Below are 26,203 nucleotides of genomic sequence, written 5' to 3'. Positions count from 1 at the left end.
GCGCCTCATCAGGTCTCGGCGCACATCCCCCCCCCATGCCTCGGACTTTAATTGCGCCAACGTCGCCTTAAAGGGGCAGCCACATTGGTAGCTTCTAACTCTTAAAGAGACAGGAAGGTCGATTGGTCTGAGATTCTTAAAGAGACAGGTAAGAGTGTAGGTTGGCAGGGCTGTGCTTTCAGTGTCACAATCCCTTCTTGGGAGGCCCAGATGCCTGGGAAATTCGGAACTTGAGTGGGACAGGTGGGAAAATGGAGAAATGGTGTAATTCCTCCGCAGGGCGATGAAGTACCAGCCAGGGGCGGGGCTTCTGGACTCCTAGGGCGCGGGAAACCTAGAGGGAGGAGCCTGTGGGCTCCGAGGCGGGGCTTCCAGACGAGCTAATCACGCGTGGGGCGGTGCGGACTAAAGGGCGGGGTTTGTGGATCAAATGAGACATATAGATGCCCCCGAGAATTTAGTCTAGTGCGTGGGGGACCTTCCTGTAAGGCTTTGAGGAAGAGAGAGGGAGTAGAAGGCTTGAGCAGCGCCCTTTCTCTGCCGGGGGGCGCGTGTAAACAGCGGCACGCGGCCGCGGATTTGGGGGTCGCATCCACGCCCCTTTCCACAGGGACCACACCGCTTGGGGCGGCGGGCGGAGCCGCGGGACGGCGGCGAGACAGGGTGACCCGACTGCATTCCTGGCCAGTGTGTCAGAGCCACTTCCCGCCCCCTCTGCCGTGATTTCGGATCCTATTCCACAATTGGGGCGTCCCTCCTTCTCTGGGTGTGAGCGGCTTCTCAGAGCGGAGGGAGGGTCAGGGGAAGGGAACGCGTTCCCTCAGCCCGGGATCACCAGACAGTTTCCCCAGCGTGGGCGAGACTCCGGGACTGCGGGCTCGGGACTACAATTCCCAGAGGGCGCAAGGAGGGGAGACGCCCGATGTCCATCGTGGAAGCTGCTGGGGATTGTAGTCCCAGCCTAAGACTTTGGACTCTTGCTAGGAAACTGTATAAAGATCCAACCCATCCTTTTTACCGACGGGGAGATTGAGATTCAGAGACTCGAGGGGATACTGATTTAGCGAGGGTGTCTTCTCGACTTAGGGGCGGGGCATGTGAGTCTCCCCCAACCTCTAACCTTCTAACCCTTTAGTGGCGTCCAAATCTTCTTTCTAGGAGGGGGAAACTAAGCCTGGAGGGGTGGGACAGGGACTCAGGAGTCTGCCTCCTGCAGCCCCGGCGAGATTAAAGTCTGAATTCTATCTGCGTGGCCACATAGACCTCGGCTTCTGGACCTCGCCCTTCCTGTCTGTGAAATGGACTTTGGGTGATTCCCAATGGGAACGTCTCGAGAAGTCGGCCTACTGCCCCTGCAGGACTACAAGTCCCAAGGTGCTCGAGGCGACCCCTACTCCCCCTCCTCTCTGGGACCCGCCTCCCGTCTGCCGGAGTCACGTCGTCTAACCTGTTCCCGGCGCCTGCCCCGCCCCGTCCTCCGCTCCCCGCAGCCGGAGCCGGAGCCGGAGGAAGTCCCCCGGTGCCAGGATTTGCCCCGGATCCGTGAGTTCCACCCACCCCTGGGGTCCAGCGGCTCGGGGGGCGCCCGACACCGCGTCCCTGGGAGGACTGGGAGGGGACTCGGACACCGATTCCCAGGGCGGAATTGGGCGTTCGCAGATGCCAGGGTCCTTCGAAGGAAAGAACTCATATTCACGGGGCAGAAGGAAAGGGGACCCTGATGCCTGAGTTCTTGGGGTGGAGGGCTCGGACGCCGTGGTCCTGGGGGTACGCTGGAGCTGGGACTCCCGAGTTCCACGAATTGGGCGCTCTCGGAAGCCTGAGTCTTTGAGTAGAATTGGAGTATCAGATCCCTGAGTCTTGGGCAGCAATGACAAGACTCGGACTTCTGGACCCTGGAAAGGGCGGCCATCCCTGCCGCCCTCCAGCTACCTTCTCGACCAAACCTCTAGGTCTCAAGGTAGAGTTAGGAGTGGGATGGGGATAGTGGAACTCGGGTCCCTGGAATGTAGCAGGACAAGCCCCCGAGGTCCCCCTGGAGGCTAGGTTCCGGCGCTCCCTACACTTTCCGGCTCTGGGGTGGGGGCGAGGAGGGGAACCGAGGCAGCTCTCCAACCTCTGTGGGGCTGCGACATCGCCAACATATCATTAACCGGGGCGTCAGACCTGCCTAACCAGAGGAGGGACCTCCACCCCAGGGCGCCCCCTGGTGGGAGCGGGATCCTCCCATTACCCCACGGAGGTGGGAAATAACTGGGGGTTTGCAGAGGGGGTTCTGGAACCCAGGGCCGAATTCCAGAAGGTAGGATTGGATTCTGGGAGGCTTGCATGCCTGGGCCCTACACAGTCATTGCACAGAGAGGACAGGGGTAAACTGAGGCTAAGAAGTCACACAGGTAGCAGAGTTGATTGGAGTTTGGCTTCCTCCTCTTTCTGCAGCCTGTCTGGGAGACGGGATTCCATCCATTCCCACCAGATTTTCTGACTAACCTTCTCTCTCCTAGGGCTCCTCGCCCTGACCCTGAGGTGAGAAATGTCACCTCCACCCCCATCTGTCTGACCTGAGGTTGTGTGGGAGATAAGCGAGGGATAGAGGCTAATTCTGGAGGTGTGTGTCTGTCCTTGAAGCTGGGGGAGGGCAGGGACCTGCACCTCCCTCTGTCTCCCCCTTCTCTCCGCCCCCATGAGTCATGTGATGGGATTAAACAAGGGGGTGGGGGAGGAAGGGGGTTCTGATGAGAGAGGGAAGAACTTCCTAATGTCTGGGCTTGAAGGGCATTTGGTGATAGCCTGAGATGAAATTAAAAATAATAACCATGGCTGCCAAGGCAGAGCTCCCTGTGAGCCAGGCTCAGCGCTGATAGGTAGATGGGATGTTCCCCATTGTCTACAGAAGTTTCGGGCAACTGCCCAAAGGTGCTTTACTGACTCCACCCCAGGGAATGACTCCTCTCTACTCCACTGGGGAAACTAAGGCTGGAGAGCAGGCACAGCCCACATCCTGGGCTTTTGCCGCCTTCTCTCTGGAATCTTCTCTCTCCGCATGCACCTCTGCCTAGATTACTGGGGATGACCACTAGCCAGAACTCACTAGTGACCGGAGAGAATTTAGGGCTTAGGAAGTCGAGACTCCAGAGGTCAAAACTCAGGGCTTTTAGAATCTCAGAAAGAGCCGAAAGGGCTCTCTTGTTGGGAGGGAGGAAAAAAAAAACCCAACAGATTACTCTGGGTCTTGAGCCCTCACTGTGTGCCAGATCCTATGTTATCTTTTTTTTTTTTTAATTTTTTTTCAACGTTTATTTATTTTTGGGACAGAGAGAGACAGAGCATGAACAGGGGAGGGGCAGAGAGAGAGGGAGACACAGAATCGGAAACTGGCTCCAGGCTCCGAGCCATCAGCCCAGAGCCCGACGCGGGGCTCGAACTCAGGGACCGCGAGATCGTGACCTGGCTGAAGTCGGACGCTTAACCGACTGCGCCACCCGGGCGCCCCAGGTCCTATGTTATCTTAATGAACAGCCATGAAAAGTCCCTAATTAAGAATCCTATATGTGTGAACTTTATTTGGTGCCTGCATTGTTCTAAACACTGTACCTAAATTATGTCACTCAAACCTCACACCCTTTTGAGGTGAAGGTATTAATTCCCCCATTATACACACGAGGTAACTGAGGCACAGAATATAACTAGCCCAGGGTAGAGACTTGGAGAGGGGAAAACCAAGTCCTAGAGAGGGTGGGGCCTCTCCCAGCGACAGTCAGTCCGGACGGAAATGTAGGATTTCAAGTAGGGTATTCCCAGCCTAGCCTGGCGCTCTGACTTGGTTCCCACTGCGGATGATTCCTCCAGGAAGTCCCCCCGAGATCCTTAACCCCGAAGGACTTGGCTTGGCCGCGTGCACGAGGGCGGGGGGAAAGGAGAGTTAGGGGTGGTAGGGGAGGGGAGGAGTGGGAGTTGGGGTTAGAGGGTATCCTGGGGTGGATTGGAGTCCGCAGGAGGAGGAGCCGGGAGGTGGAAGTGGAGGGCAGGGACCTGGGAGCAGAGGAGCGGCCTGTACCGCCCTCGCGCGCCGCCCGCTCCCCCCCTCGCCCCCCACGCCTCGCCTGTCGCGGGAGGTGAGGCACCTGCCCGGGCCCGCAGCGCATTCCCGGGGTCTGAGCTCACGCGCTGTCTGCCTGCCCCGCCAGGTTCGGGCCGTGACCCAGAGCGCCCCCTGGCGGCCCGGACAACCCCTCTGCCTGCTCCAGCCCTGCGAGGGCCCCACGCCCAGCCTTGGCATTTCCTTAGAGCCAGAGGCTGTCAAGCATGGGATCTGAGAGCCTTAGAAATTTGGGAGTCCTGAAATCCCCAGAAGAACCTCTCACTGCCAGAATGCGCGCACTGGAGGCCGCATAGAGTTGTCCGTTTTTATATTTTAACAGACAAGAGTGTTTTCATGTGTGTCTGAGATTCTAAAGGCCCTGAGTTCTGATTCCTGGGGTTTCTACTTTCTGAGGCCTGAATTCCCAGAGCCTTAATTCCTCTTGCAATCTCTGGCCACTTGGATCCTCACAATAGTCCTCTCTACCGTGCATTCAGCTAGACTTTTAGGACGGTGGAATCCTGGGATAGAGAGACCACAGTGCAGGAAGATAGAGACAGCTAGGCTAGCAACACTGGAGAATTCTAGAATGTTCCAAAGATAGAATCTTGGACTCAGGACTTTCAGACAGTAGACTTCCAAGCTGAGAGTTTTAGGCTCTGTAGAGCTTTAACTGCAGTCTCAAGGTCCTACCATTTCAGAATCTAGGCCTCTGAGAGATTGAAGAGGCCTCTGAGAATAGCTGACTGGCCTCCTCCTCCCACCGTTGGGGAAACTGAGGCCCGGGGAATGGAAGGGACTTGTTGCCCAAAGTCACATGCTCCCAGCACACCCAGATGAACCACCAGCCCCAACAGGTTCTGTTCCGAGGCTTCCCAGAGGCCAGAATCAGCGTGCCCCAGCCTGCCCTGCTTCCCACGCCTGCACCTCCAAAGCTAAGGGGTTGGTGCAGACAGGGGAGGTGGCAAAGCTGGTGGGGCGTGGTGGCTACCATGGGGATGGTCCTGGCTTGACCGGTTCCTCTGAACCCGTGACCACAGCAGCCCAGCCACCTCCCTATTCTTCCTGTTAACCCTGGGTCCCTGTGAACAAGGTCTGCTCTGGGGAGAGGAAGCTGAGTTGGTCCCTGCCCTGTGGGGGACTCTTCCTGTCTGGTCGAGAGGACCCAGACTCACAAGTTAGGTCCAGGTGTGAAACCTAGTACTGCCGAGTGATGTTGAACAAATGTTTCGGAGCCCTACTTTCTGGCCTGCTACACTGATCGTGGCCATCAAGTGAGGGTGCAAAGCACTCAGCTCAGTTCTCCCGGGCGGTGGCCCCTCGACAAATAGTTGTTATTTCATTTCATTATGCCCTCAAGCAACTACACAGGCCCTGGCACACACCGAAGGTGATCGGTAGGTGATCGGTAGATCATTGATGAAGGAGTGATTCAACTCTCATTAGGACTGAGATAGAGAGATGGACAATGAACTCTGACCCGAGACTTCCAGGAAGATTTTAACGTTTTTATTTACTTTTGAGACCGAGAGAGAGACAGAGCATGAACGGGGGAGGGTCAGAGAGACGGGGAGACACAGAGTCTGAAACAGGCTCCAGGCTCTGAGCTGTCAGCACAGAGCCCGACGCCGGGCTCGAACTTACGGACCGTGAGCTCATGACCTGAGCCGAAGTCGGAAGCTTAATCGACTGAGCCACCCAGGCGCCCCCAGGAAGATTGGAAGGAGTTGGCATTTCCCAGCCAGGGAAGCGGAGGGGTATAGCGCTTCCAGTGGAAAAAAATTAGGAGAGTAAAGGTGCCGTCCCGCTCCTCAAGGACCCCTGGCTCCCTGCGGGCCGGGTCTGAGAAGGCTCTCTCCTCACACCCCACGCAGGCGCCCCGCTTCGGCCGGCACCATGGACAGCGAGACATTCCAGAGCACCAGGGACCTTCTGGACCTGAACTTCCAGTGTGAGCTGGGGTAGGGGGCGGGGCTTGCCCGCCAGGGGCCCTCCAGGGTAGAGGCGGGGCTCTGCCCGCACGACCCGGGTCCTTACCGCCCTTCCCTTCTGCCCAGCGCTGGCCATGAGACACATGGACCTCAAACAGATGGAGCTGGACACGGCGGCGGCCAAGGTGGATGAACTGACCAAACAGTTGGAGTCGCTGTGGTCAGACTCGCCGACGCCTGTCGGCTCACAAGCGGGAGCCCCCTCTAGGGTGAGCCTCTTTGCCTTGGTCCCCACGTTAGCCCCCAAAGCCAGCTTCTTTCTGCCTGGAGTTCTGTCCCATAGGATTATAGAGTCTGTGGGCTATTTAAGGGCACCTGAAGGCGGGGACCAGTGGAAATGGACATCTAACAGGACCCTCGGAAGAACAGGGCCTTTTCCTAAGCGGCAGAAAGGCACTGTATGGGCTAGCCTCGGCCCCAATTTCAGGGCTGTCTCACCAGTACTCCTCACCAGGGCTCCCTGTGCGTGAATCTCCAGCGCCGGTCTAACTCCCCCGCGTGAATTTTCGATGACCTCTTTTGATCTTCTACTAACCCCCTCTACTAATGTCTCCTTTGCCCCCTCAATGTGCGGGCCTCCCCACAGCTGTCCCGGTACAGCTCCAGCCCGGTCCCCGAGCACTTTAGCAGCCGTGGGTCTCCCCGGAAGGCGGCCACCGACGGCGCAGACACCTCCTCTTTCGGACGCTCCGAGAACGCCCCGGCTTTGCTCCCCTACAGCCCGCTGTCCCCTAAAGGCCGGCCTTCGTCACCGCGCACCCCGCTCTACCTGCAGCCGGATGCCTACGGCAGCCTGGACCGCGCGCCCTCGCCCCGGCCCCGCGCCTTCGATGGCGCAGGCGGCCCCCTCGGCCGTGCGCCCTCCCCGCGGCCCGGATCGGGCCCGCTCCGCCAGCAGGGTCCCCCCACGACCTTCGACTTCCTGGGCCGCACCGGCTCCCCGCGTGGCAGCCCCCTGGCCGAAGGGCCCCAGGCCTTCTTCCCTGAGCGCGGGCCCTCGCCACGCCCCCAGACCTCAGCCTATGATGCGCCTGTCGCTTTTGGGAGCCCCCTACTGGGCGCGGGCGGCAGCGCTTTCGCCCCGCCTCTGCGCGCTCAAGGTGAACCAGGGGCCCTATTTGGGGGATGGGAGGGACGCGGGCCTGGGACCAGCCTCCCGCCGTATCTCTCATTTGCAACTTCTCCCTAGACGACTTAACGCTGCGCCGGCGGCCCCCCAAAGCCTGGAATGAGTCTGACCTGGACGTGGCGTACGAGAAGAAGCCTTCGCAGACAGCGAGCTATGAACGTGAGTGGTGGGAGGCCAGAGAAGCGGGGGGGGGCCGGAGAGGTGTCCCCCAGACCCTAATGACTCCCGCCTTGCAGGCCTGGACGTCTTTTCGCGGCCTGCTTCGCCAGGCCTGCAGCTGTTACCCTGGAGAGAAAGCAGCCTGGACGGGCTGGGGGCCACCAGCAAGGTGAGAGGCTGCCGGGGAGGGGGCTGGTGGGCAGGGGCCAGGAATGAGGCTAGGACCAGCTCCCACTCCCGGCTGCACCCCCCAGTTTCCGTGCCTTCCACCCTAAGCTCTTCCTCCTTCCTCCTGGATTTCTGACCCTCTCCCTGACCCTCTCTTTCCCTCACCCCCTCTGCCTTCCCTCCCCTTCTCTCCCTTCTGACCTTCTGCCCTTACCTCCCTCCCCCTTCTGCCTCCTCCTTTATCATTCTTTGTCCCTAACTTCCTCCCACCTGAGCCCCTTCTTTCCTCCTTGCCTCTTTCTCCCCCAGGACAACCTCACCAGTGCCACTCTGCCCCGAAACTACAAGGTCTCCCCTCTGGCCAACGACCGGCGTTCCGATGTGGGCGGCTACCGCAGATCCCTGGGCTCCGCGGGGCCATCAGGCACTTTGCCCCGCAGCTGGCAGCCTGTTAGCCGCATCCCCATGCCTCCTTCCAGCCCCCAGCCCCGCACTTCCCCGCGCCAGCGTCCCATCCCCCTCAGCATGATATTCAAGCTGCAGAACGCCTTTTGGGAGCATGGGGCCAGCAGGGCCATGCTCCCGGGCTCCCCCATCTTCTCCCGAGCACCCCCGCCTAAGCTGCCTCCCCAGCCCCAGGTGCCCCTTCAGCCCCAGCCGCCCCCCCAGCCCCAGCCCCAGCCTCTGCCCCAGCCCCAGCCCCAGCCCCAGCCCCAGCCCCAGCCGCAGCCTCAGCCCCCCGCCCCAGCCCCCCAACCTCCCCAACAAACTTGGGCCCCTGTGAGCGAAGGTGAGTCAACAGTGGGGGGCCCCAGAGGGCTGGTTAGAGGGAGGACAGGTGGCTGGAGACCAGAACAGCTGGGGGAGACATCACAGCCAAACACCCATTTCCGGACATTGTCCCTACAGAGAGCTAGGCTACAGGAGCTTGGGAATTTGCTCGGGAGCTAGGGACAGCACAGTGGTTAAGCATGGACCCTGGAATCCGACTGCCTGGCTCTGTGCTGTGTGACCTCGGGCAAGTCACTTAACCTCTCCGGACCTCAATTTCCTTGAGTGTAAAAGGTGATAGAGCCCATCTCACTCAGATATGGTATTAGGGTATTTAATCCGTATAAAGTCATTAAAATAGGGCCTGATGTATAGGAAGTTCTCGATAGCTATTGTATTATAATCATTAACGTGTGTGTGTGTGTGTGTGTGTGTGTGTATGTGTGTGTGTGTGACTAGCACAGAGCCTAGAGTGAAAGCGAAATGGGTTTAGAGCTCCTTTCCACCACGGACTTGCTGTATGACTCAGGATACATGAGCTAACCTATCCGAGCTTCTGTTTTGTCATCTGTGAAGACAGATTAATAGTCTCTATGTCGTAGACTGTGATGGGCGTTCAGTGGAGTAATGTGTGTACGGAGTGATCGTTACTATTTCTACCTGCTCTAGACACTCTGATAGGGATCAGACCAAGAAGAGACCATCAAGTGCCAGGATTGAGTATTCTGCCTGAGAGGGTAGGCGAGGAAGGTGTTAGAATCTTCGAAAGTCAAATCTATCATGATGGCAGGGGGCACACGATTCAGAAGTCAGAGAGCACTGAGTTCAAATCCCAAGCATGTGGCTTGGGGCAACTGACCACCCCCTCTGAGGCTCAGCTTCTCTTTCTGTAATAAGAAGATGATAGTAATACCTACCTCACAAAGTAATGGTGAGAATTCAGTAAGGCAGGCGCGGAAAGCACCAGGCGCGTGCTAAGCACTTGACACGTGGGAGATGTCACAATTGGATGGTATTCGCCGCTCGTGGAAAGTGGCCCAGAGACAGCAAGGAACTGCCCCGGGGTCACACAGCAAATCAGATGCTGGCTGCAGGTCCTGGAGGTTGTGGGGAGGGGGTCTTGGGGTTCTCCCAGGGATTCACCCTCTGATGGGCTTCTTGTTCCTTCTAGGCTCTCCCAAACCTCCCCCTGAGCTGGAGCCAGAGCCGGACCTGGAAGGGCTGCTGACGCCAGTGCTGGAGGCCGGGGACGCAGATGAAGGCGCTGTAACTCGGCCCCTCAGCCCCACGAGGCTGCAGCCAGCACTGCCACCCGAGGCACAGTCGGTGCCCGAGCTAGAGGAGGTGGCCCGGGTGCTGGCAGAGATACCCCGGCCCCTCAAACGCAGGGGCTCCATGGAGCAGAGCCCAGCTGTGGCCCTGCCCCCCACCCACAAGAAACAATACCAGCAGATCATCAGCCGCCTCTTCCATCGTCACGGGGGGCCCGGGGGGCCTGGGGGGCCTGAGCCCGAGCTGTCCCCCATCACTGAGGCGTCCGAGGCCAGGGCAGGGCCCCCTGCTCCTGCCCCACCAGCTCCTGTGCCACCCCCGGCCCTGCCCCAGCTCAGCCCATCAGACCAGCTCCAGAGCATGGTAAGTAACACAGGAGGAAACAGGGGTATGTTAGCACAGGGGAGTGCCCCTTCCCTTTTAGGGCAGAACCTGGACGTGGCACACATCACATCTGCCTCTTCCAACTGGCCAGGAACCGAGGTGCAAGGGAGGCTGGGAAATGTAGTCTTTAATCGAGGCGCGCCTGCATTCTGAAGACAGGGAGGACGTATATACGGAGAGGCATTCGGAAACCTTGGCCACACAGAGACTTTCTCTGCTCCTCTCCGATAACCTGCCCCCCGAGGGCATCCCTTCGGGAATCTTGGGAGTCTTACAACCTGGACATGAGTGTATCTTGGCACGACAGCGGGTCTATTCCGGGACCTGAAAAGCCTGCCTGAAGCAAAGTATTCCCCGATTCTCTCCCCGGTTGCTGCACAGGCTCATGTCTGCATTCTCTGGGGATCCGCTCTCTCCTCTCAGACCTCAGCAAGCCTGTGCCATGGCTAGAAATGCGCCCCCGCCCGAGACCCCAAATGACCTCTGAGTTCAAGCCCATGGTGTCCTCGGACGCCACTCAGAGCTTCTTTCATTCAAAACTCCAAGAGCAAGTCTCTGGTCCCTGAGGCTGTGGGTGTCGTGATTAAGTTCACCAGCTGCAGAGCTAGGCTGCCTGGGTTCAAATCCCAGCTCCACGGCATTTATCAGCTGTGCAACCTGAGGCAAGATACTTAGCCTCTCTGGACCTCAGTTTCTTCATCTGTAAAATGGCGGGGCAGGGGGGGGGGGGGAGAATAACCACAGGGTCGCTGTAAGGATTAAGCACGTAGTGCTTAGAATAGTTCCTGGCACTTAACTGATAACTACTATTATCATTGTTAGCATTTGACCGGGGGATGGATGGTCTCCTGCTGAATTTGGTCCAGTCCCTGCATCTTGGCTTGGGGTGGGCGGGTGTAGCCACATAGAACAGTCCTGTTCTCTCAGTGTGGATGGACGGAGAGAGGGGAACGATTCCCGGAGAAGAAGCAGGGACCGGATAGACACCCCAAAATGCCTATTCCCAAGCCCCCCTGGGGGCGGAGCCAAGATTCAGGATCTTGAAATCAAGAATGGAAGAATGACAATGTCTTGAAATCACCTCATCATAGAATCACAAAGTCTTGGCCACAGAGAGACCTGAAATCTCACAGAATTCAAGAGCTAAATCTTGTTATCAGTCTCAGAACAGTGAAATTTCAGAACCCTAGGGCACTGAAGTTTTGAAGAACAGGATCTTAGAATTTAAGTCAGTAACACACCAGGAAATCACAGATTAGTGCACAAATACGCTGTAATACAGAATTCTATTTTTTTTAAGATTTTATTTTATTTTTCATTAATTTTTTTGGTAATGTTTATTTATTTTAGAGAGACAGAGCATGAGCAGGGAAGGGGCAGAGAGAGAGAGGGAGACACAGGATCTGAAGTGGGCTCCAGGCTTTGAGCTGTAGCACAGAGCCCGACGCGGGGCTCGAACTCACAAACCGTGAGATCATGACCTGAGCCAAAGTCATGCGCTTAACCGACTGAGCCACCCAGGAGCCCCTTATTTTATTTTATTTTATTTTATTTTATTTTATTTTATTTTAGAGAGGGGGTGGGAAAGGGGCAGAGGGAGAGAGAGAATCTCAAGCAATCTCCACGCCAAGCACAGAGCCTGATGTGGGATTCGAACCCACAACTCTGGGATCATGACACTAGCTGAAATCAAGAGTCAGATGCTCAACCAGCTGAGCCACCCAGGTGCCCCAAAGATTTTATTTTATTTTTTACATTTTTTTAAATGTTTTATTTCTATTTTTGAGAGACAGAGTATGAGCAGGGGAGGGGCAGAGAGAGAGGGAGACAGAATTCGAAGCAGGCTTCAGGCTCTGAGCTGTCAGCACTGAGCCCCACTTGGGGCTCGAATTCACAAACTGTGACATCATGACCTGAGCTGAAGTCGGACACTTAACTGACTGAGCCACCCAGGCACTTCCAAAGATTTTATTTTTTTAGGTAATCTCTACACCCAACATGGGGCTTGAACTCACAAACCCAAGATCAAGAGTTGCATGGTTTACACACTGAGCGAAGCAGGTGCCTCCAGAATTATATTTTAAATGAACATTTTCCACTAGAAAGGAATACACAAACACCATACTAAGCAGGAGGAAATAGATAAAAGAATGAAGAGGCCAAAATCACAGCGGTCAGAGAGAACAATGATTAACACTTTGAGTATCTCCTTCCAATCTTTTGGAAGAAATTCTAAACATAAAATATTAAAGTTCCCAATCACAGAATCTTGGGAATGTGACATCCTGGGTCTTCAGCAATTTGAAATGGCATAGCTTAGCATTCCTGGACTCAACATTGGAAATCTGACATACAGCTGCACATCAGAGAATTTTGGAAACCAGCGGCTCTTGGGATCTCCGAATTCCAGGATCTTGACATCAGTGACATCAAAGACCAGAATCACAAATGCTATGTGCTCAGAATACACGAATCTTGTAGGAGGACGCTTGAACATCAAAAACAAGAAAGCAGAAGGAATAATAGGATAAATACTCTAATTCCGAACATCCGGAATTAACATTGGGCAACCTTTGTCCCGTGCGTTTCACAGCATGTATGTTTTATGAAAGAAAGAAGACTGTGGGTGGGTTGACTATCTGGCTTCCACAATCAACAACTCCATGGTCTCCCAGCTTCCTCTCAGTTCTCAGGGCCCAGGATTCCATAATCACCAGATTCCCTGACAATTGTAGGGAACCAGAGGCTGTAGAACTGAGGGATCCTACCCCCGCCCCGCCCTCTGGACTCAGGCTCTGTACCTCCCTGTCTTCCAATCCCAGCCTTCACCTCTGTCTAGTTGGACGCCCTGGGGCAGCTACCGTCGTCTATTTTCCCCTTTGAGTAATGGGTATATTAACAAACTCTCCCAAGTCACTGAAGCCCCCCTCCCTGTCCCCCAGGAGACGCGCTCGGTGCTGCGGAAGGCGGGCTCCCCGCGCAAGGTCCGCCGCGCCCGCCTCAACCCGCTTGTGCTCCTGCTGGACGCCGCGCTGACCGGGGAGCTGGACGTGGTGCAGCAGGCAGTGAAGGAGGTGAGTGTTGCCGAAGTGCAGGGCCGGCGGGGTGGAGGCTGGGGGACGCGGGGTGGCGGCCGCGGGACTGAGTCTCCGCGTCCCCCGTCCGCCCAGATGAACGACCCGAGCCAGCCCAACGAGGAGGGCATCACGGCTCTGCACAACGCCATCTGCGGCGCCAACTACCCCATCGTGGACTTCCTCATCGCGGCTGGGGCCAACGTCAACTCCCCTGACAGCCACGGCTGGTGAGCCCAGACCCGCACGGGGCAGGCGGGGGAGCAGGACGGCGCTGCGGGTTAACGCACCTGCGGGGGGGGGGGGGGGCGGGGGGCGCGCGCACGGCCTCTCACGCACGCCTCCCCACCTAGGACACCTTTGCACTGCGCCGCGTCCTGCAACGACACGGCGATCTGCACGGCGCTGGTGCAGCACGGCGCAGCAATCTTCGCCACCACGCTCAGCGACGGCGCCACGGCGATCGAGAAGTGCGACCCCTACCGCGAGGGTTACGCCGATTGCGCCACTTACCTGGCAGGTGCGAGGCAGCGCTGGGACGCCTCGGTGGGAGGAAGGGGGTCGTGGGGACTGGGCCACGCAGCTAGCAGTCGGGGAGGGGAAGGAGGCAGGCCGCCAATCACAGGAGAGAAGACGTGGGGGCTGCACCAATCAAGTGGCAGGATCGCAACAGAAGGGCAGTGGGACGGACCACCTGGGGGTGGGGTGGGGGACAGGGCCTCCCACCGGGCAGGTGCAAGCTGGGTGTGTGGGGTGAGCAGACTGCGCCAACCTCGAGGGATGGGGGGGGACATGGGCACTCTGCCATGCAGGCTGGACCCCTGTGCGGATATGAGCGGTCTTGCAAATGGCACCGCCCACCTGCTTTCTCGCGTGCGGGCGTGGGCAGTTGGACGTTCCACCTATGCCATCTGCCTGGCATAGGGCTGGGCAGGTGAGCTGTGCTGCCAGTGGGAGATACAGTGCCACACAGCTGGCAGGTGAGCGAGCCATGGCTTCTGGGGAGGGGCTTGGGGACTCTTCCGCGTGTAGTGAGACGTGAGGCGCACCTCACGAGAGGGGCCACATCATCTAACCAGGTGACGGGAGGAAGTCGGTAGCAATGGCATGGGGGTGTGAATAGCCTCTGTATTGCACACCCGGGCAAACTGTATCATAGGGTGGGGTTGGGGACATCAGAGAGTCGGGGTCAGGCAGGCTCTCGGACCTGGGGGTGGGACACTATTTTTGAGAGGTGAGCCTCTACACGACAGCCTGCTGTCTGTGCCACCCGGCGGCAGAAAGTGGACAGGGGCCACGGGGCTTATGGTGAGCAAGGGCAGACGGGGAGTGCCCTGTCATCGGGCCATTACACCTTTGTGCAGGTAGGTGGAGCCTATGAGATGTGAAGACCGTAGGCTCCGCCTGGGAGAGTTGGGGAGGGGAGGAGAAACTGGAACACAGTGGACTGAGCCACTGGAGAGAGGGGGCATGCTGGACTGTACCATTGGGAAAGGGGGTTAAATTCTTGAGGGAAATTTTACCCCTTAAGGGGGGGCAGAGGCGGGGGCGGGTGGGCTGTACCCTCGGGAGAAGTTATCGCATCCTCTTTGGAGACTTTGCCCCTTGGGGAGGGGGAAGCCATGTGGACTCGCCATCTGGAAAGGGGGAGATGGGCCCACTTAAGGGGGAGGAAGGGAAAGGCTGTACCACCGGAAGGAGGGGTTGAGACGAGAGGCTGTAAGCTTAAGTGGGGGAGGAGGGTGGTGCACGGACGACTGTACCTCTGGGAGGGACTTAACGATGTACAGGAGGGATGGGGACCACTGATCTTGCCTTGGGGTTGGACACCCAGTTGGATGCACCCTGATGTTCTCGAATTTTAGAGACTGCGGGGCCCTGGCGGCCGACTCCCGCTCAGGCGCCCGGCTCTAGGCAGGGATACACAGCTTTGCAGGTGGCTCATCCCTCAGCTGGGGCGGCGCCAAATCCCAGGGCCTTTCCCTGTCCTCGGCGTGTCTCGTGTCCCTGAGTGTCCTTGCCCCCCCCCCCCCCCCCCCCCCGTGTGCTCACGATCCCTTCCGTTTTACGTTTCAGACGTGGAGCAGAGTATGGGGCTGCTGCACAACGGCGTCGTGTACGCCCTCTGGGACTACAGCGCCGAGTTCGGGGACGAGCTGTCCTTCCGCGAGGGCGAGTCTGTCACCGTGCTGCGCAGGGACGGGCCAGAGGAGACAGACTGGTGGTGGGCCTTGCTGCATGGCCAGGAGGGCTACGTACCTCGTAACTACTTCGGGGTGAGCCTGGAAGAGAGGTTGTGGGGGCCTCCTGGGGCTATTTGGGGAAAGGGGTGATTCCACGGGAAAAAGAGGGGCAAGAGGGACAGTCCGTTATACCGGGGCGGGGGGGGGGGGGCGAGGGAGGTCAGAAGAACCCATTAGGGTTCGTGGGGAGATGAGGAAAAGCCCATTATAGTAACGGGAGAGGTAAAGAAAAGCCCCCTCCTCATGGCCTTTCGTGGGGGAACTCCCCAGCGCTGCCTTAGTAGCTTGAGCAGAACTCAATCAAATATTTTTATTATCATCCCTAATAATACTACTGGGAGGTAAGGAAGAATTTTTTTTCAGTTTTAATGTTTATTTATTTGTGTGTTTTTTTTTCAACGTTTTTTATTTATTTTTGGGACAGAGAGAGACAGAGCATGAACGGGGGAGGGGCAGAGAGAGAGGGAGACACAGAATCGGAAACAGGCTCCAGGCTCTGAGCTGTCAGCCCAGAGCCCGACACGGGGCTTGAACTCACCGACCGCGAGATCGTGACCTGGCTGAAGTCGGACGCTTAACCGACTGCGCCACCCAGGCGCCCCAAGGAAGAATGTATTTTAGCCAAGGGAAGGGGTGAAAAATACCCTTTTAGTAACGGGGGACGTTACAGACGTGTATGTTACTGGCCTGGGGGCGGGGCAGGTTTCCCTACGCTGCACTGGGCAGGGAGACGAAGACTCCATTAGTAAAATTATGGTAGGGTTGCGGGAGGTTCTAGTCAAGGGAGGAGACCAGGAAGATCCCATTATATTCCCAGGGGAGAAGATTCCTTTAATTGGGGGACAGGTGGAGGCGGGTCCCAAGCAGACCCCATGGGGGCAGTAGGTGTTTCCTTCGTGGCCGTATGGAAAACTCCATTCCAGTTCATCACCTGGGCGGCTGACCTAAGGCATCATTTGGTGCTTGGTCGTGACAGGGACCTCGGGGATTCTGAGGTGGTTTGGGAGATGCCGGAGTCCTCGGAAGGGAGGGGAGGGGAGGGTGGAGACGGCCCACCTGTTTCGGGGGTGGGTGACTCCATTAAATTTGGGGGTGGGACGAGGGAGGGAGAGTTCCTGGTGTCTAAAGATCCTGTCTTCCCTCAGCTCTTCCCCAGGGTGAAGACCCAGAGGAATAAAGTCTAGCTGGAGAGGAGGACGTTTCCAGGGGAGACAGGAGGAAGCGTCCCTGCCTTTGCTCCAGACCTGTCCCTCAGTAACTGCTGCCTCTCCTTGGGCCCCAAGCCCTACAGGGGTGGGGTCCTCACCTCCAGCTCTCTGCTTCCCCGGAAGCCCAGGGGAGAAGGAGAACCTCAGCCTAGAAACTGTCATAGCCGTGGGAGGTCACGATGGGGCTGGGAATCATTGGAGGCAAGAGACACCCCCCTGCCCTCCATTTGTCAAATCAGATTCTGTCCCAAGTGCCTCCTGTTCCTGCTGCCACCCCCTCCCACCCCCTCGACACAGGCCAACACCCCAGCCTAGGAGAGCCTGCGATGTGTCGCCTCCACTGGATTTCCCTGGGAGTCGCCTCTGCCCCCACCTCCCCAGGGCTAGGAGAGACACGCTGGTCTCTACCGGGACCCCTGCCACCGCCTCTCCCCAGTCAAGTGCCTTCACGCAGTGCTGGTTTTATAACCAGATGGGGAAGTTTTTCCTTATAAATAAAGGTAGTTTGCACAGGAATTGGCTCCTCTCTCTTCGGATCCCCTTCTGACGTAATAAGAGCTCATCATTGTTACTGTATTTGCACGCAGTATTCAGGTAGCCCCTTTCTAAGGGATTTCTCCCTCCTGTAAATCCAATCCTTCCTCCTCCAAGCACTCCTGTTTCTTTTGTCTATTTTCTTTGGTGGGGGGCGGGGGCCTTTTTGGTGTTTGGGGGTTTTGTTTGTTCGTTTGTTTTGGTAGTGTCTTCATCTTTCATATTTTGGATTCTTCCTTTATGTCTTTAACCATTTTAAGCTTAGTTATTTTATAATGTATGTTTGATAATACTATCATCTGAAGTTTGGAGCCATCTAGTTCTAGAATTTGCTGGGTCCCGCTTTGGATTCTGTGTCTCCCTCCCTCTCTGTCCCTCCTCCGCTCATGCTCTATCTCCTTTTCTCTCTCTTAAAAATAAATAAACATGAAAAAATAAATAAAATACGTTTTAAAAAAGGGGCGCCTGGGTGGCTCAGTCGGTTAAGCATCCAACTTCGGCTCAGGTCATGATCTCACGGTTCGTGGGTTCGAGCCCCACCCCGGGCTCTGTGCTGACAGCTCAGAGTCTGGAGCCTGCTTCGGATTCTGCGTCTCCCTCTCTCTCTGCCCCTCCCCCGCTTGCACTCTGTCTCTCTCTGTCTCTCAAAAAGGAATAAACGTTAAAAAGTGTTTTTAATTAAATAAAAATTAAGGATTGCTTCTCAGTCACACTGGCCACTTTTCTCGTGCTCACTAGCCGTGCGTGGCTGGTGCCTACCATTTTGGGCAGTGCAGATGGAGAACATTTTCGTTATCCCAGAAAGTTCTCTCGGATACAGCTGATACACAGCATTTCTAGAAGCTCCATGGTGCCTCTTCGCAGTTAACCACAGTTGGGACTTCTATCACTACTGATTAGTTTTCATGAATATACTTTAAAAATCAAACTGTACTGGGGCACCTATCTGGCTCAGTCAGAAGAGCATGAGATTCTTGGTCTTGGGGTTGTGAGTTTGAGCTCCATGTTGGGTATAGAGATTACTGAAAAAAGAAATCAAACTGTACTAAAACATGAAAAAAAAAAAACAGTCCTATGTACTATCTTTCCCCACTCCCCTCTGCTTGCCAGAGGCAACCACTTTCAACGACTTTACCAGTTTCTTCTAGTATTTTCTTCCATGTTTCTAAATATGCTGACACTGCTATTTCGTGATAGCCAATTTTAGACATTCTCTACTGACTTCCTACTACAGTAGGTGAGGCTTGAGCTCGTGCTGACCCAATTTCCCTCTCCCAACGAAATCATGCCATAATTTTTAGATCAATGTTTTTTTACAATGTGATATGTAAATGTTTTCATTGCAGAGCCATGTAATATACTAGCATTTTCTTTCTCAACCTTTAAAATTGAGAATGAAGAATTACCTTAATTTTAGATGCACCTATATATACTCAATATTTTTCTTTTTCTTTCTAAAAAATGTTTATTTATTTTGAGGGGTGAGGGGCAGAGAGAGGGAGAGAGAGAATCCTAAACAGGCTCCATGCTGTCAGTATAGAGCCTGTCATGGGGCTTGAACTCATGAACCATGAGATCATGACCTGAGCCAAAATCAACAGTCAGACGGTTAACGACTGAGAGCCACCCAGGCGACCCTGCAGTCCTATTTTAATATAATCTGGACTTGCTGCTCTCCAGGCCTGTGCTAAGCTATCCTGGGATTTCCCCGAGTTGGAAATTTCCTGGATTCCAGGTCTTTGTCTTTTTTCGTTGACTCTTCATTTCGGTGGAGCACATCCTCCAATTGTTCCCTTAAAAGAGTGAAGAAGAGGTAAATATTTTTGGGTTCTTACAAAACTAAATAGGTCTTCATTCTATCCTCCCACATTATTATAGTTTGGCTGGGTATAAAATTCTAGGTTGGAAATACATGTATCCTTTTCCATTCAAATCTGTATGCACCCTGAGTTGGAATGCAATTTTAGATAACAAGGGAAAACTGTTTTTCCCCTCAGATTTGTTTGCATTCTCCCTTTCCTTTGAACTTGTATTTGACTTTTTATTTTTTTGCTAGCTTTTTTTTCTTCTTTTTTTCTGAGAGCTTTTGTGATCTTCTCTCTTTCTCTGGTTCTAACAATTCACGAAGATATGCCTTACTGTAGTCTTTATTCATTAATCATTCTGACCTTAAGTCTGTTCTTTCAATCTGGAGATTGAACACCCTTTGGTTCTGAGACATTTTCTTTGTATATTTTTGTGCTGATTTCTTCCCCTTCATTTGCTTGCTCTTTTTCTGGAATCTTCATTATTTGGATGTTCGATCTTCTGAGTTGAGTCTTCAATTTTCTTATATTTTCACTACTATTTTCCAGCCCTTTGTCAATTTTCCCTTTCTAGGAGATTTCCCTGATTTTGCTTCTAATCCTTCTCTTCAAATTTATATTTCATCTAGAATTTTTTTTAAGATTTTATTTTTAAGTAATCTCTACACCCAATGTGGGGCTCAAACTCATGACCCTGAAATGAAGAGTCATACACACCACTGGGGCGCCTGGGTGGCTCAGTTGGTTGAGTGTCCTACTAAGGCTCAGGTCATGATCTCACAGTTTGTGAGCTCGAGCCCTACGTCAGGCTCTGTGCTGACAGCTCAGAGTCTGGAGCCTGCTTCAGATTCTGTGTCTCCCTCTCTCTCTTCCCCTCCCCCACTCATGCTCTGCCTCTCTCTCCTTCAAAAATAAATAAACATTGGGGCACCTGGGTAGCTCAGTCGGTTAAGTGTCCGGCTTCAGCTCAGGTCACGATCTCGAGGTCCGTGAGTTCGAGCCCCGCGTTGGGCTCTGGGCTGATGGCTCAGAGCCTGGAGCCTGCTTCCGATTCTGTGTCTCCCTCTCTCTCTGCCCCTCCCCCGTTCATGCGCTGTCTCTCTCTGTCTCAAAAATAAATAAACGTTAATTTTAAAAAAATTAAAAAATGCATTAAAAAAATAAATAAACATTAAAAAAAAAGTCATACACACCATTGACTGAGCCAGGCAGGCACCCCTATAATTTTGAATTCCCAAGAACCTTTCTTGTTATTTAATTATTAATTCTTCATAGCCTCCAGCTCTTTATAAATGTGATATTTTCCATTATCTTGCTAAGTATTTCACAAAGCATTTAGTTATAGATGTTTTGTGTTTCTTTTGTCGCTTTCTTGTTATTGGTTTTTTTTTTTTCTGTATGATGTTTGTTTCTTCTGGGCTTCTTTATATTGTGTGGGCTTCTTTAAAAACATTTTTTTTATGTTTATTATTTATTTTTGAGAGAGAGAGAGAGAGAGACAGCGTGCAAGCAGTGGAGAGGCAGAGAAAGAGGGAGACACAGAATCTGAAGCAGGCTCCAGGCTCTGAGCTGTCGGCACAGCCGAAGTCGGATGCTTAACCCACTGAGCCACCCAGGCGCCCCTTGTGTGGGCTTCTTTATTCAGTCTGACCTCTCTTTTTCACAACAGAGGTATGTTAGTCTCCTATGACTGCTGTAACAAATTACCACAAGCTTACATAACACACATTTATTATCTTATAATTCTGGGGGGGTCAGAAGTCTGAAATGGGGACCCGAGGGGGCGACCAAGTCGATTTAGGCTGCTCCCCTTGGGCTCGGAATGGCTGCCACCACCTCCAACCAGTCGCAGGGCATCCTGCAGCTGCTACAGACCGAGAAGGGGGCCACTGAGAAGGTGTCCGAGGCCCACAGGTGAAAGAACCAGAGGCGGAAGCTGGCCAAAGAAGGTCGGCTGAAATTGAACAATACCATCTGTGCAGAGAGGAGTTCAAGGCCAAGAAAGCTGCTGCTCTGGAATCCCACCTGTGCAGGTGCAGCACTGGAGCGGAGAAGGAGATGGAGGAGAGATGACCATCCTCCAGACCTACTTCTAGCTGAACAGGGATGAAATCCTGGACAACCTCTCAGCCTTTGTCTGTGACATCTGGCCAGAAATCCATGAAGACGACTGCATAAATGGACAGGGGAGGAAGGAGCGATTCTGCCTGTGGATTGGCATTTTGTTTTATTTTATTTTATTTTATTTTATTTTATTTTATTATTTTATTTTATTTTATCAATTATTATTTTAGACAGAGGAAGCAAGTGGGGAAGAGGGGAAGAGAGAGAGAGAGAGAAAGAGAATCCCAAGCAGGCTCCATGCTCAGTGCAGAGTCCAACACGGGGCTCGATCCCACGACCCTGGGATTGTGACCTGAGCCAAAATCAGAAGTCAGACACTCATCTGAGCCACCCAGGCACCCCCATTGACGTTTTAGATGCCTTCATGGAATATGGAGCTTCAGCAAAGCTTGAGTTCAACATTCTTACGGAAAGGTATTGAATGATTTCTGGGTATAATATAGTAGGTCCCTTCACTTTTAGGAGAATAGCAAATCTAGCTTCTTTGTACAAACTTAGAGCTTATCCAAAGATTTTCTCCTTTAACCTCATACCTCTTAGAAATGTAATGTGTTTACACTGTTTTTTCTATGCTCGAACAACATATATATTAATACTTTTTCTTTCTTAGATGTAGTAAAAAGCCATTTTTTTAAAGAAAGAAAGGGAAGGGCGCCTGGGTGGCTCAGTTGGTTAAGCGTCCGACTTCGGCTCAGGTCATGATCTCACAGTTCATGGATTGGAGCCCTGCGTCGGGTTCTGTGCTGACAGCTCGGAGTCTGCTTTGGATTCTGTGTCTCCGTCTCTCTGCTCCTCCCCCACTCACGCTCTGTCTCTGTCTCTCTCAAAAATAAACATTAAAAATTTTTTGAAGTTGCCCATAATAAACAGTTACAAAATGACCGTGATATTAGAGCCGATATTCTAGTGGAAGAGACAGACAATAAATAGAATACTAAGCAGAAAAATATCTCAGACACTGATCACCATTATGGAAAAAAACTGAATCAGGAGAGGCGGATATATTGCACCTGCTTGAGTGATATATTCATTTCCTGTGGCTGCCTGCAACAACTCAGTGGCTTAAAACAACACACATTTATTTTCTTACAGTTCTGAAGGTGGGAAGCCCAAACAAAAATCAGTTTCACCGACTGAAATCAACCATTGGCAGGGCTGCGTTCCCTGAGGCTCTGTGGGAGAATCCGTTTCCTTGCCTCTTTCAGCTTCTGGAGCTGTGTTCCTTGTTTTCTTTGGCTCTGCCCCTTTCCTCCTGCAGTGTAGCCTACGTTCTGTGTTACGTTGTCTCTGTTTCTGTCCTGCTGTTGGATCTCCTTCTTGTAAGGACATTTGTGATTATCCTTGGGGCACACCTCGGTATCTCAAGTGCCTTAACTTCATCACACTTGCAAAGTGTGTTGAACCCAGAGACCAAGGGCTCGGAGGTCTTTGCAGACCATTTTCCAGCCTATCCAAGGAGTGTTGCAATTTAAGTTTTATTTTTTTACTTATTTTTGAGAGAGAGAGAGAGAGAGACAGCATGGGAGGGGCAGAGAGAGAGGGAAAGGGAGAATACCAAGTGGGCTCCACACTGGCAGTGTGAAGATGAGATCTCTGAACCATGAGATCAACGTGATGCTGATCAAGAAAGATGCTTGGGGCGCCTGGGTGGCTCAGTCGGTTAGGTGTCCGACTTCAGCCCAGGTCATGATCTCACGCTCCGTGAGTTTGAGCCCCGCATTGGGCTCTGTGCTGACAGCTCAGAGCCTGGAGCCTGCTTCAGATTCTGTGTCTCCCTTTCTCTCTGCCCCTCCCCTGCTCATGCTCTGTCTCTTTCTACCTCAAAAATAAATAAAACATTTTTTAAAAAATCTTTAAAAAAAGAGTGAGATGCTTAACCAACAGAGCCACCCAGGTGCCCCGGGAGTATTGCAGTTTGAATCGATGAAAAGAGCTTTATGGAAGGTTTGAGGGAGAGGAGGGAGGAAGCCACACAGAGATCTGGGGGGAGAGCCTTCCAGACAGAGGGAGCAGTGACCAGTGACCGCAGGGGCTGAGGAGGCTGGAGGAAGTCATTCTGAGGTGGGACCTAATTATCCCTGCCTCCTGGTGTTCAGCCCCTTGAGTAACCCCCTCTCCTTGACCGTGGGCTGGATGTAGGGATATATTTTAAGGGATGGAGTTCAGCAAAAGTGATGGACTGTCCCTTCTGACACCAGATTACAAAAAGACAGTGACTTCTATCTTCTCTGCACCTCAATCCGGCGCCTCATGCTTCTCCCGATGAAGCCAGCTGCCTTCAGAGACGCCCGTGTGGCCTGGACCTGAAGGTGGTCCCCGCCACCAGCCGCCAGAGAAGTGAATCTTGGCGACAACCACCTGGTGAGCTTAGCGGTGGATTGCTTCCGAAAGAGGAACTGGGCTATCTGCAGCTGCTTGCAATTCTTGACCACAGAACCCGTGAGACGAGGCTGTTGTCGCCCGTTACATTTGGGGGTGATTTGTTGTACGCATTGGCCAACAAGTGCAGGTCCGGCACCTGCACGGAAAAGCCAGGAAGCCAAAGTGTGTCTGGGAGGGGCGCTCGGGGTGGGGGTGGGGGCGCAGGGGGAACAGTGGGAAATGACGTCAGGCAGGTTAGCAGAACACTTAGTAGGATGCCTGGCTCATGTCGGTCTGGTACTCAATTTCCTTTCATCATAATCTCAGTTTCATCATGTTCTTGGGTGGCTCGGTTGGTTAAGTGTCCCTCTCTGATTTCAGCTCAGGTCATGATCTCACGGTTCATGGGTTCAAGCCTGCTTGGGATTCTCTTACTCTCTCTCTGCCTCTCCCCCATTTGCGCGTGCGCTCTCTCTCTCAAAAAAATAAATAAATAAATAAATAAACATTAAAAAAGAGGTATTTTATTAAAAAAATAAGATGTCCTTCCTCCTTTGCCCCCACTTGAATAAAGTAACCAGGGATAGCATGGGGGAGGTCAGAGATGGGGTCTGACCCAGTTGTTGGGGGGGGGGGGAGTCAGGGAGAGCTTCCTGGAGGAGGGGATGTCTCTGAGACCTGGAGGTGAGTTGAGGAATAGGAATGAGCAACGGTAGGGTGGGGGAGATGGCATTGTAGGCAGAGGACATCGCTGGAGACAAATAGGAAGCAGGGGAGTAAGCAGCGAGATGGGGCTAGTTGCTGCACGGAAAGGCACAAGCCTCTCGGAGATGGAAATGGAAGGTGATGAGGGAGGTGGGGCAAGCTGAGGGCAAAATACAGGCTGCCCCCCCCCTACCCCCCCCAGGTGGGATATGGGTGATATTCCCCGGACACCCCCACCCCCCTCCTCCTCCCCTCCACGAACAAAGGAAAGGGGTTTCAGTGCTTGCCACGGTGATTGTGGGAAACTAAGGCAAATGAAAACTTAAATTCCCTTACTGCCTCCAGTCCATTGGCACGTCCTTGAAACCGACAGAGTGACCTCCCTCCAGGAGCTCAGCTGCCTGGATGATGACACTTTGCTGGGGGCAAAAGGGAATCTTGGCTTAACATTATCCTGACCCCCCCCCCCCCCCGCCAGGATCCTGTAAATGTATTTCTTTTATCTCAACTGCCCCCAAAATATGCTGGCAATCGTACTCCAGGTTTATGCCCCCCCCACCCCCATATACATCTGAAGGGTCTCATGACTGAGTTTTGTTGAAAGGTAATAAATGGCGTTTCCCTAGCAACAGCTAGCCCCTCAAGGTCCCGGAAACCTTGCTTCCAGGATTCCTTTAGAGATGTACTATCCCTGACCCCCTCCCCAACCTGAGGGTAAATAATGAGTTACCCCTCACTTCACGACCCCAGTGCAGCTCTTCCTGCCCACGGGTCTTGTCCCGGTGCTTTAATAAAATCACCTTTTTGCACCAAAGACGTCTTTAAGGATTCTTTCTTGGCTGTCAGACGCTTAACCGACTGAGCCACCCAGGCACCCCGCTTCCCCAGCCTTAGCCATTGACTGGCTCTGTTTGCCAGTCTCAAGGCACCCCCATGTGACTTATGGGTTCAGAACGCAAATTTGACCGTTTCCCTCCCCCCTGCTTATTTACTCTTTCCATAAATATTTATTGATGCCCTACTTTGTGCCAGGCACAGTAGCAAGGACTGCAGTATGGCAGTGAACAACAGGGACAAAAATCCCTGTCCTTGTGGATCTGACCTAGACAAAATAAGTAAGTCAAATATTTAGCATGTCGGGTGGTTACATGGGCTCCGAAGAAAAATAAAGCAGGAAAGGCAGATATGGTGGGTAGTGTGTGAGTTGTGTGTGTGTGTGTGTGTGTGTGTGTGTGTGTAAGGGGTTAAGTTTAATTTGGTGCCACCGAGGGCAAGGACCTGAAGAATGTGAGGACGTCCAGACATATCAGGGGAAAGAACATTCCAGGCAGAGGAAAGAGCAGGTGCAAAGGCCCTAAGGTGGGATGTGCCTGGAGTGTTCTGGAAACAGCAAGGAGGAGATTGTGGCTGAAATAGAATGAGCTAGGTGGGAGAGGAGGGGATTAGAGAGGGAAGGTGGGTTGGTGTGGGGGTGATGGGGGGGTACAATCGTTATAGGCTGCTATCAAGATGTTTGGCCTGGCCCTGCCCCCTCCCTCCAGCTACATTCTCTCTACTCTCTCTCTTTGCTTCTCTCCTTCCAGCACGCAAGCTTCCTGTGCTTTCTTCTGGCCACAGAGATTTTTGTGTACGATATTCCCTCTGGCTGGAACACCAATACCGTTTCCACTTCTCTCATGTATCCCCTTTAGTACTTTCTCGTACTTCCTGTCTCTATTCAAACCTCATTTCCTCCACAAAGGCTTTTCTGACCGCTCCACACCCCGTTGTCAACAGCCCATTTTCTGTATGTAGCCCCTATGGTTTCCAGCATTTTTCCATCACAGTAGTTGTCATACTTGTAACCATATATTCCCTTGTAGGTTTAATCTTTGTTCTTTGAGGACAGGAACAGGGGCTGTCTTGGCCACCTTTGTGTTTCCAGGCCCTAGCACAGTAGAGGCCCCATTTCTATTTGTTGAATAATCACACAAAAGCTGCTAGCATTTACTGAATGCTTAGTATGAGCTAAACCCAGTTTTAACTGCCTTATGTGGGTTTATTTAAGCATCATCTACACTGTAGATAATCTAATTGTTCCTACTTCGCAGGTGAGAAGTTAATTTGACCAAGGTCACACAGCTAATAGACAGCGGAGCCAGGATTTGGACCCGGGCATTCTGATTCCAGAGTCCACACCTCAGCCGACAAGCCA

General features: G+C 53.4%; 1 protein-coding gene and 1 pseudogene across 6 annotated transcripts; both read left to right on the top strand.

Moving 5' to 3' along the window:
• Nucleotides 1-2: 2 nt before the first annotated feature.
• On the top strand, nucleotides 3-16,996 carry PPP1R13L (protein phosphatase 1 regulatory subunit 13 like). Of its 6 annotated transcripts, none has more exons than XM_047835574.1 (15): nucleotides 3-148; nucleotides 1,262-1,542; nucleotides 2,505-2,608; nucleotides 5,956-6,032; nucleotides 6,139-6,281; nucleotides 6,659-7,172; nucleotides 7,262-7,360; nucleotides 7,438-7,529; nucleotides 7,838-8,318; nucleotides 9,471-9,934; nucleotides 12,898-13,029; nucleotides 13,126-13,259; nucleotides 13,383-13,549; nucleotides 15,106-15,305; nucleotides 16,418-16,996. In XM_047835574.1, the coding sequence occupies exons 4-15, from the start codon at nucleotides 5,978-5,980 to the stop codon at nucleotides 16,454-16,456; spliced, it is 2,520 nt and encodes an 839-aa protein (XP_047691530.1). In that variant the 5' UTR covers nucleotides 3-148; nucleotides 1,262-1,542; nucleotides 2,505-2,608; nucleotides 5,956-5,977; the 3' UTR covers nucleotides 16,457-16,996. The 6 variants fall into 6 exon arrangements, with proteins under 6 accessions (XP_047691530.1, XP_047691534.1, XP_047691532.1 ...); XM_047835578.1 differs by having other exon boundaries at nucleotides 5,956-6,042; XM_047835576.1 differs by lacking the exon at nucleotides 2,505-2,608.
• Nucleotides 16,997-20,641: 3,645 nt separating this feature from the next.
• Nucleotides 20,642-21,133, top strand: LOC125152581 (V-type proton ATPase subunit G 1-like; annotated as a pseudogene).
• Nucleotides 21,134-26,203: the final 5,070 nt, after the last annotated feature.

This window comes from Prionailurus viverrinus, chromosome E2 (genome assembly GCF_022837055.1).
Source record: "Prionailurus viverrinus isolate Anna chromosome E2, UM_Priviv_1.0, whole genome shotgun sequence".
Classification (NCBI taxonomy): domain Eukaryota; kingdom Metazoa; phylum Chordata; class Mammalia; order Carnivora; family Felidae; genus Prionailurus; species Prionailurus viverrinus.
This window is presented reverse-complemented; position numbering and strand designations above follow the sequence as displayed.

Excerpts from the sequence above, each read along its gene's own strand:
- PPP1R13L (XM_047835576.1), top strand. The coding sequence starts at position 5,978 with ATGGACAGCGAGACATTCCAGAGCACCAGGGACCTTCTGGACCTGAAC. Across the intron at positions 7,361-7,437 it reads GCAGACAGCGAGCTATGAAC|GCCTGGACGTCTTTTCGCGG; the intron begins GTGAGTGGTGGG and ends CCCGCCTTGCAG. Across the intron at positions 13,030-13,125 it reads TGCAGCAGGCAGTGAAGGAG|ATGAACGACCCGAGCCAGCC; the intron begins GTGAGTGTTGCC and ends CCGTCCGCCCAG.